Below are 17,908 nucleotides of genomic sequence, written 5' to 3'. Positions count from 1 at the left end.
CACCAATCTCAAAAGTATAAAAAACTTGGGAGTTTAATTTGAATGAATTGAGGCAACAGGCAAATTGAGTGTCAACATAACATTTGATTAACCCTTGTGCTGTTTAAATTTTTTACCTAATTTGATGTTCCCAGTCATGACCGGTCAAAAAAAAAAAAAAAAGCTTATAAATCTCTCATTATGCTACATCACAAAATACTGGATACATTTTTTTTTTGCCAACTTGTTTTCTTTCAATTAGTAGTTTTGGTATTTATTTTTGGAGCTTATAGTAGGCTTCTTTGACCTGAACTCATGCGGTTTGTTGTAAAAAAAAAAAAAAGCATGTGTGGATAATTTTGGCAATAATAAATAATGAAAATATTCTTTATGATATATCACACTAGCGAGCTTTAATGTTTAACCAGGAAGTTTTTAAATGCTTTTATTTTGAAAACATTTGAACAGCCATTGAAAATGAATGGGGGGAAATCCTGATTGTTCATGGTTCAGGTTCACATGTTTGCATACAGAAACAGATTAGAAAATATAACAGAAATATTAAGTGTTGGTATTTTTGTTCCATGATATGTTCTTTGTATGACAATGTCAATGAGCTGAAGCCAGTTTTCTATCACAAAGGTCAGATTTAACAGGAAACACAAGTGTTACTTGGTGCCCCTTTTAAGAAAAAAAAAAACAAGTCCTGTTGTGTGTGATCTTCCCCAATCATTTTCAATTGTTGGTCATCTTTGTCAGGAATACCACAATTCTATTGGAGAGGGATTACTGTGGGGGCAATGTTCGATGGATGAACGTTCGATGCATTTCAGGGTGAGAATGTTCAGCCCAGTACATTTTCATATTTAATTTAATACTGCCAAAATTATCACAATGCTTTTTCACTCAAAAACAGAGGGAAAAGAGAAATACCAAATCTGTGCAAATTGAAAAATGTATTTGACCAGGAACACTAAAAGGTGTCAATTCCTATATGGTCATTTGGGAAATGGGTGCTGATTATTCCACACACACACACACACACACATTATTGTACTGAATCTACAATTATAATATAAATAAATCTCTCTTTTAATTTATATGGACCATATTCAACTATTTAATATGTAAATTTAAACATTTAGCAGACACTTCTATACAAAGGAAACACATTTAAAATATACATTTTCATGACCTTGGGTGTTGCTAGTGGCCTGCTCTACCAAAAGATCAACTCTGTATCAAAGACACAAGACACAATCCTCTGTCAAATGGGCCCAAAGCTGGAACGTTTAAGTTAAGAGCCAACTTTGAAGATTTCACTTGAAATTACTTTAAATAACAATTTACAATTAAATTAGCACATTCCACAAACAAAAAAGTGCCTTTATCTTACGGAAAAATGGGTGAAGTGAACCAAGTTAAACTACACACATACGTTAGCATAACATAATTGGCAGACTTGATGCAGCACTTGTATCGTTTAGTCCACAAGTAAATTACTAAACGATGAAGAACATCGAAGACACACATTTTGTACAAACTAGTGAAATACCTGATAAAGAATATATGTAAAGAACCCATGTTTTGTAGCCACCACCAGCAAAATAGTGATACGGTTGGAGTCTACAACAGTCCACACAGTCACGTATTGATTTCCCAAGTCAGATCCGAGGTCAGCATTTAGGGGAGTAGTTTTTTCCTCCCTTCCAATAAAATAAGCACAAATGGTATGGATCATACAACGGCTATCCCCGTGTAAAAATCTCAGAAGTTTAAATCAGGTCGGCAACATTCATGGGCATCTCCTCAACAGTTGTGTTGTAAAACGTCTCAATGTCTCGAAGAATCCTTTTGTCTTCTTCAGTCACAAAATTGATGGCAACACCTTTTCTGCCAAACCGACCCCCACGGCCAATCCTGGGAAGGAAAAATGATAATGGTCGGCATTAAATTAATCACCATCGGAGATAAAGTTACATTGTCTACAATTTTACTCACCTATGGATATAGTTCTCTCGATTTGTAGGCAAGTCATAATTGATGACAAGTGAAACTTGTTGCACATCAATTCCACGTGCCTGAGGAAGAAGTTTCAGGTGAGTAATGCTTAAGAAAATGTCCATATATGGGTATATATGCATTTAACGCCCTAAAAGCAACTATGAAGAAACAAGTCTAAACAAAATTGCACAACTGTTGTGACAGATTGCTAACTAGCGTGGCCTACTTACCAACAAATCTGTGGTTATGAGAACTCTGCTGGAACCAGACCTAAACTCTCTCATGATCACGTCTCGCTCCTTCTGGTCCATGTCTCCATGCTGAAAAGCAGTTGCATTACTTTAATTTATAAAAGCCAGCTTTAAGCCATTCTCACTGATAAACTCTGGACAAGTATGATCAGTAATTTTAAATCTCTCCATGAAAAGTCAGTCCCGAAAGATAGTAGACCATCATTTCATACTTGATCCAAGCTAGGCCATAATACACATTTCATGTCATATTTTCATTATTAAAATCAAACATCACTGATTTGGTCAAGGAACAAATGCCCTGATATTAATATTCATAATCTTGAAACTGTCTCTAGAACAGGCCTACCAATAAAAAAAAAAAAAAAAAAAAAATCACTAAATTATAAAACTACAGTTTACATTGAATCTCTTGACAAACATTTACAGATCTGCATGTACTAATATGGATTACCAGAGCAGACACAGTAAAATCTCTTGCATGCATCTTCTCAGTCAGCCAGTCGACCTTTCTCCTTGTGTTCAAGAAGATAACAGCCTGGGTTATTGTAAGGGTCTCGTAGAGGTCACAAAGTGTGTCCAATTTCCACTCCTAAAGGATAAGACATTTAATTAGCATCAGTTAAGCAACAGCGCAAGTCATCCTACATAAACACTGTTGGTTCATTTAGTGTGGCACAGAATCTTGAGACCCAGGACACTGGACATTAAGAAAGAGGTCCTTCCTGAACTCATTTCCGACGTGTGCTTTTGCTCTTCCTTCTTTGAGATATACCAGTACTAGCATTAACACCAACGCTAGACCCGAAGGTCTTGAGCTGATGATTTTAGCATGGTGCTTTTAAAAAGAAGGGACTGGGATTAACATGCATGAGAAATCTTAACCAGTGCCTCACCTCTCGTTCCACATTTATGTAAAACTGCTTGATACCCTCCAAAGTCAGCTCCTCCTTTTTCACCAGGATGCGAATGGGTTCACGCATAAATTTGGTGGTCACCTCCAACACGTCGGCAGGCATGGTGGCCGAAAGCAGCACAACCTGATCAAGCAATCATTTAAGCCTGATTACCTCAAATACAAGCATGCATAATAAAATACATGCCACATGTATATTAGGGCTGACAATCAATTTAAGAGTCCATTACATATGCCAATTAGCAAATCAATTATTTGCATACATAAAATTTGCTGAGAAGGGTACTCAAAATAACTAAGGTTTCAAGATTAAATAACTAGTTATTCAAATAATTAACTACACACACACACACATATATATATAATATAAAGATAATTAGGATGCATTACAGTGGCAGTTGAGTAAAGCATTATGGCAATTCAAAAAGTGGCTTTAGAAGATAATACACATTGTATACTTCTATATTATTGAACATAAGACTATCATTGGCCTACAGTCCACAGCAAGGCACATTGCTGTGGACTGTAGGCCAATGAAAGGGCATTTCTAAGGATGTCAATGTACACATGCCTCAAAAGGACATTTTAGGAGCATAGATCTTATTTTGGTCGAGTCATAAACAATGCATTTAGACTGCCATGTCAAATTAAACGTAATTTATAAACAGGTCAAGAACTTGATGCATTGTCTGCCATAAAGTGTTGTTTGTTGCAAGGAGCTCCAAAATAGGTTTGAGTGTACAGCTGGAGTTGAACTTACTGCGCCCGCTGAAAGGTGTACTTAAGCTTGAAATGCTCCGATGATAATATTTTTTATTTCAAGACTAGGAACATGCTCAATTTTGTCATTGAGTAGAATTGAGTCAATTCTTATTTACATTCCATTCCTTTGGGTATTTCAGTTATAACACCCATTTTACTAACATATAAAATAAATAATCTCTCAGCTAATGCTGTTAATTATACAGGGGACCTTCCAACTTTGCAGATTACAAGAATATTCATTTGACATTATCATTAGTTTTTCATTCTGGTCACATTTAGCTCTTTACAAAATGTTAAAATCCATATATTCCATCAATAAATAGAATTTTGTAAATATTGGAGAAAATATGCATTGAATTAATGTTGCTCTGGACCTTGAAACACAAGCCACTGGACATTAAGAAAGAGGTCCAACCCGGTTTCTCTTCCGGTGCAGTGCTAGTGCTCTTCTTCCACATTATACTCTGCTAGCATGATTGCATATACCAGGAGGACCTGGACTCTGCAATTTTAGCACAGTTCTTTTAAGTGGAAGACAAATCAATAAATTCACATCAGGATCTTCCAACTTACTTGAATGTTTGTGCTTAATTTTTGGAAAATCTCATAAATTTGATCCTTGAATCCACGGCTCAGCATTTCATCAGCTTCATCAAGGACAAACATCTTGATCCATTTGGGAGCTGTATCGAGAGAGAGAGAGAGATATATAAAAAAAGGGTTTTCTGTATATAAAATTATAAGACCAGCTATTCTTGGCAAGCAGCTTGCAATCAATTTGGTCAAATGTATGATCAGTTAAGTTATAAATATCTCCATAACAGGTCAGTCCCGAAAGATGATATAGCATCACTTCATACTTGATACCAACAATTACACTTTAAAGCTGAAGTCTGTCATTTTTTCTAGTTAAACATTCTCCTACCCAAACTAATTTAGTAGAAAAAAATATTTAAAAAAGGAAGCAATCTGTAGATTAATTTCCACAAACTATAAAAATCTGGTTTGAAAAATCACATCTCACCATTCTTTTCAGGGAAATGGCACACTTCAGCCTAAAATGCAAGCTTGCATGTTTCAGCCTAAACCATTTGTATGGTCTACTTACACAGGTACCTCCTGTTTAGCATGTCAAACACACGACCAGGTGTGCCGACGACAATGTGCGGAGCTTCGGCCTGCAGTTTTTGCATTTCGTTCCGCACATTGGTTCCTCCAATGCAAGCATGGCAAGAAGCACCCATGTAGTCACCCAAGGCCAGAATAACCTTCTGAATCTACAGAGAAATGACAAGGTAGATGGGGTTAAAAAGCTCTGTATCCTCATATACAAAACTGCTTGCTGCCAAGTTATGCAAAAGTGGACAAGTATGATCAGTTGAAAAACGGTCATCTCCATAACAGGTCAGTCCCGAAAGATGGAATAACATCATATCACATTTGTCCACAAATCCATGTAGTTAATCAGCCTCTGCAAGTCATTAAGCTACCCAACACCAAACCATTCAATTCTAATTTCCAACCACTTACACTAAATAATCCTGGCAATTACAGAAAGATTAATGAATCTTCCCAGCAGAAGTGCCAGCTAGATCAGTGGTTACCAAACTTTAAACTACAGATTAAGCTTTTGAAGAAAAAAAAAAAAAAATAAGCAAAAACTTGCAACACTAAACAGTCCAATTTGTATTTTCTTTTACAATAAACTCTCCTAAATCGCACTTGGGGCTACATTGCTCAATTCCTATATAGGTCAAATGGAATCAGGGTCAGAAATAAACTTTGATTTTGGGGAAATATTTGATTTCCAGGGGCATTCCCCCCCCATTCTAACCTTATAAAATGACAGTTATCTTTTTATTTTAGAATTTATACAATTAATTAAATTTGAAAAATTGCATGTTTTAATCGTTACAATATTACATGATCTGTACATTGCATAATTCAAGTTTTATTTCACATCAAATATGTTTATTTGTATTGTATGCGGTAATTTTTGTATTGTACATTTTACTGGGTGGCTGCCAATACATCGTTATTTCCTACACAAGAACAATAAATTCAATCCATCAACAGGATCAGCTGTTGATCCATCGAAGGAAGATCTTGTTAACAAAAATGCTTCTAATTGTGATATTTGGCCATCATCCTCAAAACCATAATCAATTACAGATAGGTGGGGAAGAACAATAATTGCCTTGCCATAATTCTGTGATCATTAGTTCCGAAGCTTGTCATTTTTAAATGCTGTTATAGTACATAATGAATGTTTATGCTTAACCGAAGTTCCACCCACAAAGTATCATGGGACTCAGGAATATTGGGGCTAGAGCAGGTGCAGACATACACATGAGCATTTGAAAGCAGCCAGCAGTAGTAGCCCAGTTACCAATGTGAGTCAATGAGTGCATTGCATGCTCGTTCTTACAGTGATTATGCTTAATTGGCAGACAGCATGTGTGGTCATGTAAATGCAACACTGTAAAGTTATAAACGACAAAAGAATAAACCGGTCATGGGTAGATTTTTGCCCATTTCACATGGCTTGTAAACACTGCTGTATAACAAATTTATAAAATGTTAAATCTAGGTTCAATACAATCGTATATAAACTGAGAAAGCAGAATAGATTGCATTTAGCATTTGAGGTATAGATGCTGATTTTATCAGCCGTTTAAACAGTTTTCCAGCAAGAGATTCCTGCCAGTCCTGTTCTCTCTACTGTTAAGAGTCAGATTACTGAAACTCTCACCCATTGTCTTTAATGGCTCTTGGAACCCCAGCCCCAGTTGTTGAATAGTTAGGATGATTGGATTAGGATTGTTAACACTCTAGAGTCTAGGGCGGGTTCCTAAACCTGTATACTTAATTTGTATGCTTTAAGGTCGTCACCTAGGTGCTTTGTCTCCATTTCCAAGCACTGCCCTCTAAATGTATATAAACTACAAATGTCAAGTTCCCTTGCTCAGACGTGACAGCCGGTTGCTCATTTTCTACACCGCTAATAAAAAGACGACCAGTCAGTCTCAGTTTAGGGAGCAGACCGACACTGAAATGGTGGCCAGAAAAAATAACACTGATAATACCGCGGCGATATATCTTTATTTTATCCTTAAAGTTCATATAATATGGGAGCGTGCCATGTAAATAAACAAACTCAAAACACATTCTCTGTGCAGTCAGAGCCGCTTCTACCAGTCGCGGGAGACTCCATCTGAGCTGCGAAACCGGGAGAGATATAAAGTTCTGCCGGGTGATGCGCACTAACACAGAGACGCTCGTCTCTGACCGCCGCTTGCAACATGTAGCATCATTGATGAGATCATAAGACCAATCTTATGTGAAAAATAACACTAAAATGACAATAAAATGTCTGATATATATATATATATATATATATATATATGACATGAATGACAAAAGCTTAATAATACTCTTATGGATAAAATATCAATATGACTAAATTTTACTAAAATATCAAGTTTTCATTGACTAAAACTACATTAAAAAGCCCAGTAAACAAAACACTGTTGACAAGTCTTCACAGAGATATAGAAAATGCACTGTTAGCAAAGTGGGATTTCAGAAAATGATCCACACACTGGACAAGAGGTACCAGCTATAAGTAGAACTTTTTAGAAAGAGGATTTGGAAATACCAGTGTCATTTATAGAAGGAAAAAAAAAAAAAAACAGCAACAGTTTTAGTGAAGCACACTTTTATATCCAGTTACCTTTTCAAAAGAGTTTATAGAAAGTTCCTTACATCTTCATTAAATGTCCCTGTTTGTTTGGACAATCTTATTTATTGTTCCATTTTATTTCGGTGTAAGTTTGAGAAAATAAGTTTGCAGTAATGCAAATATGTTATTTAATTTAGTATTAATTTGAAAACACTGCATTTATAGTTGTTGTTAGTTTGTATGAGTTGAGAAATACACATTTCAGCATTATCAGTAATCTACAGGTCCTTCTCAAAATTAGCATATTGTGATAGTTCATTATTTTCCATAATGTTATGATAAAAATTAAACTTTAATATATTTTAGATTCATTGCACACCAACTGAAATATTTCAGGTCTTTTATCGTTTTAATACTGATGATTTTGGCATACAGCTCATGAAAACCCAAAATTCCTCTCAAAAAAATTAGCATATCATGAAAAGGGTCTCTAAACGAGCTATTAACCTAATCATCTGAATCAACTAATTAACTCTAAACACCTGCAAAAGATTCCTGAGGCTTTTAAAAACTCCCAGCCTGTTTCATTACTCAAAACCGCAATCATGGGTAAAGACTGCCGACCTGACTGCTGTCCAGAAGGTCATCATTGACACCCTCAAGCAAGACACAGAAAGAAATTTCTGAACAAATAGGCTGTTCCCAGAGTGCTGTATCAAGGCTCCTCAGTGGGAAGGAAAAAGTGTGGCAAAAAACGCTGCACAACGAGAAGAGGTGACCGGACCCTGAGGAAGATTGTGGAGAAGGACCGATTCCAGACCTTGGGGGACCTGCGGAAGCAGTGGACTGAGTCTGGAGTAGAAACATCCAGAGCCACCGTGCACAGGCACCAGAAACAGCGGCAGAAGCGCCTGACCTGGGCTACAGAGAAGCAGCACTGGACTGTTGCTCAGTGGTCCAAAGTACTTTTTTCGGATGAAAAAAGGGAAGACTGGGGAGAAGGAAATGCCAAAATGCCTGAAGTCCAGTGTCAAGTACCCACAGTCAGTGATGGTCTGGGGTGCCATGTCGGCTGCTGGTGTTGGTCCACTGTGTTTTATCAAGGGCAGGGTCAATGCAGCTAGCTATCAGGAGATTTTGGAGCACTTCATGCTTCCATCTGCTGAAAAGCTTTATGGAGATGAAGATTTCATTTTTCAGCACGACCTGGCACCTGCTCACAGTGCCAAAACCACTGGTAAATTGTTTACTGACCATGGTATTACTGTGCTCAATTGGCCTGCCAACTCTCCTGACCTGAACCCCATAGAGAATCTGTGGGATATTGTGAACAGAAAGTTTAGACGCAAGACCCAACAGTCTGGATGAGCTTAAGGCCGCTATCGAAGCATCCTGGACCTCCATAACACCTCAGCAGTGCCACAGGCTGATTGCCTCCATGCCACGCCGCATTGAAGCAGTCATTTCTGCAAAAGGATTCCCGACCAAGTATTGAGTGCATAACCGAACATAATTATTTGAAGGTTGACTTTTTTGTATTAAAAACACTTTTATTGGTCGGATGAAATATGCTAATTTTTTGAGATAGGAATTTTGGGTTTTCATGAGCTGTATGCCAAAATCATCAGTATTAAAACAATAAAAGACCTGAAATATTTCAGTTGGTGTGCAATGAATCTAAAATATATGAAAGTTTAATTTTTATCATTACATTATGGAAAATAATGACCTTTATCACAATATGCTAATTTTTTGAGAAGGACCTGTATTTGTGCATTTTCCTTGATAACCAAGCAAGTTGACTCATGATCCCATTTGTTTATAATATTGCAAATCACAATATTAGCCCCAATAATCGCAATATGACATTTCCTCCAAATCGTGCAGCCCTAGTGTGCATGTAAACATGCTAAATACTTGGTACTTTTAACATCGCTGGGTATTTAAATAATCAGAGTAGAGAGATTCCACAGCATCCAGTTTGGGAAACACTGAGCTAGATAAAGACTTCCTGCCAAATAGTTCATGAAATTATATAAATAAAGTCCACATTTAGAGATTGATGAAGCAGGAAGAATAGCAAAAAAGTACCTTGAATTGATCTACTTCCAGAATATGCTGCCTTGGTCTGAGACACACCTAAGTTTATCATGACCTCAGGTACAGCATACCTGCTGAGCAAGCTCTCGGGTTGGTGCCAAGACCAGAGCCTGAGTTTCTTTCTGATCAATCTCCAGATGCTGCAGGATGGAAATGGCAAATGTGGCCGTTTTTCCAGTTCCCGACTGGGCCTGAGCGATAACATCATAACCTATGGAGAAATTAAGGACAGTTTCACACTACTGCACCATGCTATTGGTTCCAAAACAGTAGACTATAAACAGACAAGAACACCCAGGCAATCTGTACCTTTTATGCAAGGAATTATAGCTCTCTGCTGGATTGCAGAGGGTTTCTCAAAACCATAGGCATAAATTCCACGAAGGAGAGTTTCCTTCAAGTTCATATCATCAAAATTGTCTGTAATCTCATTCCAGTTGCTCTGTAAAACAAGATGTATACGTTTTGGTTCATCAGTCATTTAAGCTCTTTTCTAAAGTGGTAACATGTCACTACATTCCCCTGAAGGTTCCCAACCCTGTTCATGGAGGCCTCCCAACACTACACATTTTGGATATCCCCATAATCACACCTGATTCTACTCATCAGCTCGTTAGTGGAGACCTGAATTGGGTGTCAGGAAAGGGAGATATACTAAAAATCAGCAAATTAGTTGTTAGATTACTGGACTAATCAGAAGAATTGTTAGATTAATCTATGGAGTCAATTCCACACCACATATATTTGCAAAAAGAAAGTTTTGCAAAAGAAAATAAGTATTGAGCAAAAAAAACACAAAAGTAAAATAAAGTATGGAGAGAAAAAGAAAGTTTTGTAAACAAAAATAAAGAATTGCAAAATATAAATAAAATAGCAAAAACCAAGATATAATTAATTGCAAAAATCAAATGACTGTTGTAAAAGAAACTAAAATAACTTATCCTTTTTATCTCTGCAACAGATTTTTAGGCAGCAATGATTTTGCCACAGCTTTATCTTTGCAATGCCTACTAATTATTTTGAAACGCTCTTTTTAATCTGCATTTCCATGTGTGAGCTCATGATACAGTTTTGCGCTTCACTTTTCTGTGCATTTCACTTTGTGGCACTGTTTTGACGTGGGGGTGGAGTCAGGGGATTGGGGCGTGTACAACGGGCTCAGTGATGCCTCTCTGGAAGTTACGTCATTAGCTTGAGACACAGATCAAACATCATGGCCGAGCAGAGGCATGAAGGTGGATCTCAGGTATGTAAAGCTGATTGTTTTCTTTTATTTAAATAGTATTAAATGTGTTTTAACAGCGTTTGCTTCGGATAAAGAAGTTGGAGATCAGTTAAAGCGGTGGATTTATTAGCCATACTCGCTAACGCGTCTGAAATAGCAGTTAAAAAACAGCATCTGCAGTTTTTTTTCTCTCTCGATTGGACTATTGATTGAGTCTTATGATTATTTTATAATTGTCTATACCATAGTATGTTGTCTTCTAAAAATTTTTTAAACTGCATATTTAAAAATATATAAATAGATGTTACATTATCACTGTTAAAGGAGACAATGAATAGATTACAAAAAAAGAATAAGTTATTTTGTTTCTTTTACAACAGTCATTGATTTTTGCAATTAGATCTTAGTTTTTGCTATATTTATTTATATTTTGCAATTCTTTATTTTTGTTTGCAAAACTCTTTTCTCACAATACTTTACTTTTGTGATACTTCATTTTTGTTTAAACTTTTTTGCTCAATACTTTTTTCTTTTGCAAATATATGTGGCGTGGAATTGACTCCATAGATTAATTGATAATACATTTTTTTTTTTTTAAAAAGAGCAGCCCTAAATTGAAGCTTCTATAGATCTCATACCATTGCCATTTTAGTCAAAGGTCTGGCTACAAGAGACTAGTTTGACGGTACCTATACACATCCAGACAAGTGGTTCGCTATGCAGTTTTGTGCCCATTAAACTGCGAAAGGTTGCGATTTAATTATAAATACAGTCTGCATGTGATTCAATGTTAATCAGTGCCTCGCTCTCTGTAATCTTCCACACACACTTCTCATGTTCAGAGACTATCTAGCCTTGAAAGGGACCAATGCGGTGTTGTCAATGTATGAGCGGCTGGCTTAATTATTTTGAAGCATGCAGCACATGCAGACAGTATATTTAATTGAATCACAGGCTTTCGTGGTTTAATCATTACACTAGGAGGACATAATACAATTAAAATTTATTTTCGCAATACCAAAAACGTCAAATTCCGTGAATTACGCTTTTATGGCTGGATTCCACAATTCCATATGAGTTTTCCTCATGTGGAAATAATAGGGCCCTGCTGAGGTTTAGGGCAAAATGCTGCCTCCACCTGTCCAAATGATTGCATTTTGAGCGCATATGAATGCCACCACTAATGTGGTCACGGTACCAAAATTTCTGTAGTCTGTGCCAATACCAGTGAAATTTCACAGTTCTCTATACCAATTTCAGTACCACAGCATAAATATGCTAATATGACAATGTGCTATTGAACACACCTGCCAATTTAAAAAGTTAAATTTCAATGTAAATAATAAATAAAAAGAAATCCATGTTTCCTTAGTGTTTCTCAATAAAGGATGCATTGCTTAAGTGGCGCCCTACTGAAATCGGTTTTATTTTTCACCAAATCACGTATTCCTTTACTATTTTCCAGAACTACATGTTTTAGTTCAATCAAAATGTCTTAATTGTATTTTCACTTGTTAAAAGATTTTATTAAGAATGAATTAAGATTTTTTTTTTGCCAAACTTTACCATCTTAAATTGCAGGGCTCTAGCTTATATTTTGAAATGCGCTATTATTTGCATCTTTTGCCTGAATCTTCACTCCCCAGATAAACAGACTAAAGTCATGTCTGAAGTCTCATCTCTTTACACTGGCCTTAAGTCTGACAAATGAAATGTTGGACAATTTTAACTTTGACCATTTCAGTGTAAGGAGAAAGAGCAAAAATGAGCATTTTACAGTCATACTACACGCTGGTATCGGATTGGGTCGGTGCTCGTACTACCGGTACTGCAGAAACACTGGTATCATTACATTTTTTATTTTAGTATCGACTTGTACCGAATTACTGGTACTTTTGACAACACTCACCACCACAATGTTGTAATTACCATTAAGAAATTTGAAATATTCTTTGTACAATGACTTTACTATTCCCTTAAATGTGCATACTTTGCTAGCTGTTCATATTGTTGCATCAGTGCAAAAAAAATAATAAATAAAAAAAACAAAAAGCTTCCACACTTTAGAAGTGTGCAAAAGACAAAATTTAAAAGAAACAAAACTGACCAACACACTAATTCTTTCACACTTGTATGGAAAAAGATTGGAGGATCTAAATGGGTTGCAATATTTCATGTATAATTTTTGTGTGGGTTGAACCAGCAATAATTTTTAGCGCAGGTATTATGAATGAACCACATTACTAACGGTTTTGATTTACAAACCTCGATGATACCATCAGGCTCCATTCCTTCAGGCCCTCCATGGTCTCGATCTCGTGAGCTAAAAGAAAAAGTACTAAGTTTCAATAAACATTGAGTATGGCAATAACTCTCATATGGAGTAATTACACACAGAGTATTGCATAATTCAACCTTCCAAAAGACTCGGTCGCCGGTGAGTCCGGATTTTAAAAAACACCACGTGGATGACCATAATGATCAGAGCGGGAAGTTAAGAATTTGAATAACGGATGAATGCATTATAAATGTTTGAAGCGTAACTTCAAGTGCAGTGTACACCCAATGTCGAAATTTACTCCGAAATATTCACCGTGCAATGGTTTTCCACTTAATATGCTAAGAGCTAGCTCGATCGCAATTTTACTGAATTCATTAACACATCTCTAATAAAATCAAACAACTTCTGACTTTAAAACAACTCACAAAAGAGTTTAAAAGGTACATGTAATGAGGGCGTTGACCGCAAGGCCTCAAGCATGGAGGCCACGCGTTAGATTTCAGGGTGGTCGTTCATATTTCCAGTCATTAAGAATACCAATTGTCTTGAGCATACGAAATGGTGTATAAATTAGCCAGTTTATTAGATGTACGCGAGCACTAAAAGCTTCGTAATAACCATTAACAGAGACGCGGATAACGGGCGTTTGCCAGCTCTGCGGCCTGGCTAATATCACACGCGCCAGGTCAAAATCCACAACAACTGTTACAATCAGCCCGACTAAACACTAACTCAACGACACACATATATGAACGGTACCCGAAATAAAATTAATCTTTGTTGCGTCACAGACGATTTTACCTGTTGTAGTCAGCAGAACCGCTAGACATGGTACTTTCGCGACTTCAGCGTTCACTTGAAAAGGAAGAGCACGTGAATCTCTGGCGCTTTTATCTAACCGGAACTACTTCTGGACAGTTCTAGTGAAACTGCGAAAACATTCAGATCTCTCCGTATGATGTCATCTTTAAGCGTTGAAGTTTAATTTAAATACGTAAATACATATACATTTAAATATGTTCATGTTAGGAGTGTTTATTTTAGTTATGTCGAAGTTAACTAGAACTGTTTGCAGTGGTGTGGATTTATATGTAGAAGCGCAAGGATATTGCAGCATTGGCAGGAAGTTGTGAGGTCGCTACGGGGTCTCCACATTTCTGGCAATGAAATTTGCCTTTAATACTTGAGGGATTTCTTTCCTTTTAACCTCTTTTTCTCTCCATTGTTGTTTAGGATAATTTGTTGGCGTGATTTCTTGTAAATTAATGTTGAAAATAGTGCATTCACATAGTGTGTTTGCCATTCTGAAAAACAGTTAAATTATTTATTTTGGCCAAGTTTCACTCACGGTTTAGTGATTTCAGTGAAGTGTAAATGTTCCTATCAAAATGGCATTTGTCAACGAAATTAAGTAATAATTTTTAAAACTCCCTCTGTCTGAAAACAAGTAAGCTAGGAAAACACTTTTTAATGCATTTCAAGTTTTTTTAAATACATTTATCGCCATACTCAAACTAGCCCACCTGGCACCAACAAACATCCATTATTATCTAATCAACAAAGCATGTGCCAGCAGTGCATAAACATTTTTTTTTTAAAAAACGCAGATGCGGGACAGGAGCATCGGTTAATGTTCACATCAACCATCAGAATGGGGGAAAAATGTGATCTCAGTGATTTGGACAGTAGCATGGTTGTTAGTGCCAGACGGGCTGGTTTGAGTATTTCTGTAACTGCTGATCTCCTGGGATTTCACACACACAGTCTCTACAATGTATACTTAATGGTGCCAAAAACAAAAAACATCCAGTGAGCACCAGTTCTACAAACAGAAATGATTTGTTGATGGAGGTCAACAGAGAATGGCCAGACTGGTTTGAACTCACAAAGTCCGCCCTGTACAATTGTGCTGAGAAGAATGTTACGCGGGTTGGCGCTGTTTTGGCGGCACGAGGAGGACCTACACTATAGGCAGGTGGTTTTAATGTTGTGGATGATCGGTGTATAAAATCAGTTTAATGCGCAAGTGCAACAACAACCAAAAAAATAAAGATTTAGTGCATAATGACTTTAATACACTTGGGACTCTTATTTTAAAATGACAGAGACATACTCTGTATGTAAGTATTTACCAAATTAAGCTTTTTATAGCCTATATACAGTATATATATATATATTCACCAGATAAAGAGTTTAAATGTATATATTTCAACAGATGAGGTTTATTGATGAGGAATAAAAAGGAAAAAAAAAACATTGGTATAACATTTTGCTGATAATTAGTAGTTCCAAAAATGCAACTATCGGCACTGATTAATCCAACCCGATCTCATGAAAATTCTTACATATTTTACAAGTTGTCTATTTCTTATGATTTCTTTGTATAAATTTGAACGATTTCAACAACATGAGCAAATTCCCGGATCTCTAATGTGGAAGTAAGCGGAAGTTCCGCACACGAGGTGATAAGGATATTATTAACAATATTGTACCCTAACCCAGTGGTGTAGTAGTGTCTGAAGAGGTGGGCATGTTGGCTGATGTAATTATAGTCCCACATGAAGTTTCTTGCTGGAATGGTACAGTACCATACTAAGAACCATGGTATGGTAACTTGATGTTAATTCAGAAGTTTACATCCACCTTCTCCAAATAGATTTGAACTCAGTTTTTCACAATTCATGACATTTGATCATAGAAAACATTCCCTGTCTAAGGTCATTTAGGATCACTACTTTATTATTATTTTCATTTCACATTCTTAAAATAGAGAGCATTATTTATTTCAGCTTTTATATCTTTCATCACATTCCCAGTGGGTCAGAAGTTTACATACACATTGACAGTATTTTGTAGCATTGCCTTTAAATTGTTTAACTTGGGTCAAATGTTTTTGGTAGCCTTACACCAGTTTTGCTGAGCAGCCTTTCAGGTTATCTCGACATAGGGCTTGTTTTACTGTGGATATAGATACAGAGGCTAATTGCCTAAAGGCTTTAGGTCATTTTCCAAAGCTGCTTAAAGGCACAGTTAACTTGTAAACATGTACACTTCTGACCACTGGAATTGTGATATAGTCAATTAAAAGTGAAACAATCTGTCTGTAAACAATTGTTGGAAAAACTACTTGTGTCATGCAAAACTCTTGCCAAAACTATAGTTTTCTAAAATGAAATCTGTGGAGTGGTTAAAAAATGTGTTTTAATGACTTCAACCTAAGTGTATGTAAACTTCTGACTTCAACTGTATATTTACATTTAGCTGGAAAATAAATTTACAGTGCAAATTATGGTTACTCCAGGGATGCTTGTTAGATGCTGTCCCGGCCCTTACTAAAACTATAAAATATTATTGGTTTGCAAATATCCAATCGCATCTGAAATTAACGTTCTGATTTGTGGATCCATGCACATTTAGAGAGAAGCTCTGTACACACACAAAAAAAACAACAACATACAATTCACTCAACGGTGCTGCAGCATCGCATTAGAAGATTGAAAAAGTTCTGGGTCAAAAGACTATTTGTTGTTCTGGTGGCCATACATATCATCACTTATTTTAGGTGGACCTACACAAAATGCTAAGAAAGATAGGTGGGCATATGGCGTATGCCCTAGGCTACACTACTGCCCTTACCCAAACCCCTTATCTAAACCTAATGAGAATGAATTGCAATTTTGAGGGTACATTGGCAAGTCTATTGACAAAGTCTGATCTGATAATGTAGTCTCCACAAAATGCTGAATATAACGGAAAGGTACAGGTTGTATATTAGTATTTTATTGCAAAATATGAAATATTTACACACATGAGGAACTGCACATGCATGAAGGATTTACATTCAAAACAACATCACCAAAAAAGTTAAGTGTTATAAGAGATAGAGCTTCTAATGCTCTATTAGGTGAGTTGTGCTCATCTCAATTCTATTTTATATTGGAGAATGTAAGGCTAATTACTACTACTCAAGTTTTGTTTATGGCTCTTTTCATTTACCTTTTCCTTGCAGTAGAGTTGGCTTATTGATTTATGAATTGTTAGACAGCTACACAGAGCAGGTAGTTTTGAGCTTGTGAGGTCAAAGCTGTGAGTGAGCAGGATTCACTAGTAGTTCATGTTACAAATAGCAAGCAAGAGTAATGGGCCATAGTGAAGGGATGTTTGTATGTTTATCTGTTAAAAGACCTTATGCAAACAGTGTGAAATGGTGCTGTTAAGCAGTTGAACAAGCAAGGCATCCATTTTGTGTGCAGTATTCGTATTATATAACTTGTATTTATACATGAACAAGTTTATTATTTGAATTGCTTCTAATTAAATAAAAAATATTCATGCCACTGTCAAATGTTTTAACACAGCCAGTGAATGTACACAATAATGCTTTATTAGTTGGACACTTGCTGTTCTTTCTTTACTTCATAAAATGCATTTATTTAACTGAAAGTCTCTTTATGCTATTTCCATCCAGAACAAGCTGAAATCATCTCAGAAGGATGAAGTTCGCCAGTTAATGATCTTTACCCAGTCAAATGAGAAAACGGCATTGAATTGTTTGTCTCAAAATGATTGGAAACTAGATGTTGCTACAAACATCTTTTTCCAAAATCCTGACCTATATGGACAGAATTTATATGGAACGTTAGAACGGAAAAAGTTGGAACAGCTCTACAATCGGTACAGAGGTAAGACTTGTTTTGGACAAACA

The 17,908-nt window shown here is 36.3% G+C and overlaps 1 protein-coding gene and 5 non-coding genes across 6 annotated transcripts; all 6 read right to left on the bottom strand.

Annotated features, from left to right (window-relative positions):
* Positions 1 to 15: 15 nt before the first annotated feature.
* On the bottom strand, positions 16 to 14,100 carry LOC127648933 (eukaryotic initiation factor 4A-II). Its single transcript, XM_052133771.1, has 11 exons — positions 14,005 to 14,100; positions 13,188 to 13,245; positions 10,007 to 10,139; positions 9,769 to 9,908; positions 5,024 to 5,192; positions 4,489 to 4,598; positions 3,131 to 3,274; positions 2,689 to 2,826; positions 2,214 to 2,303; positions 1,981 to 2,060; positions 16 to 1,899 (listed from the first exon to the last, which is right to left on the bottom strand). Exons 1-11 carry the CDS (start codon positions 14,031 to 14,033, stop codon positions 1,755 to 1,757), a joined length of 1,236 nt encoding a protein of 411 aa, XP_051989731.1. The 5' UTR covers positions 14,034 to 14,100; the 3' UTR covers positions 16 to 1,754.
* LOC127649881 (small nucleolar RNA SNORD2) lies at positions 2,377 to 2,446 on the bottom strand. The gene has a single exon (XR_007971367.1). It is a non-coding gene; the product is annotated as a small nucleolar RNA SNORD2 (small nucleolar RNA).
* Positions 2,903 to 3,088, bottom strand: LOC127649876 (small nucleolar RNA SNORA81). Its single transcript, XR_007971362.1, has one exon. It is a non-coding gene; the product is annotated as a small nucleolar RNA SNORA81 (small nucleolar RNA).
* On the bottom strand, positions 4,274 to 4,451 carry LOC127649875 (small nucleolar RNA SNORA81). The gene has a single exon (XR_007971361.1). It is a non-coding gene; the product is annotated as a small nucleolar RNA SNORA81 (small nucleolar RNA).
* LOC127649880 (small nucleolar RNA SNORD2) lies at positions 4,704 to 4,775 on the bottom strand. The gene has a single exon (XR_007971366.1). It is a non-coding gene; the product is annotated as a small nucleolar RNA SNORD2 (small nucleolar RNA).
* LOC127649882 (small nucleolar RNA SNORD2) lies at positions 5,284 to 5,355 on the bottom strand. The gene has a single exon (XR_007971368.1). It is a non-coding gene; the product is annotated as a small nucleolar RNA SNORD2 (small nucleolar RNA).
* Positions 14,101 to 17,908: the final 3,808 nt, after the last annotated feature.

The sequence above is a fragment of the Xyrauchen texanus genome, chromosome 9, assembly GCF_025860055.1.
Source record: "Xyrauchen texanus isolate HMW12.3.18 chromosome 9, RBS_HiC_50CHRs, whole genome shotgun sequence".
Classification (NCBI taxonomy): Eukaryota; Metazoa; Chordata; class Actinopteri; order Cypriniformes; family Catostomidae; genus Xyrauchen; species Xyrauchen texanus.
The sequence above is the reverse complement of the archived record's forward strand: the minus strand, read 5'-3'. Positions and strand labels throughout refer to the sequence as shown.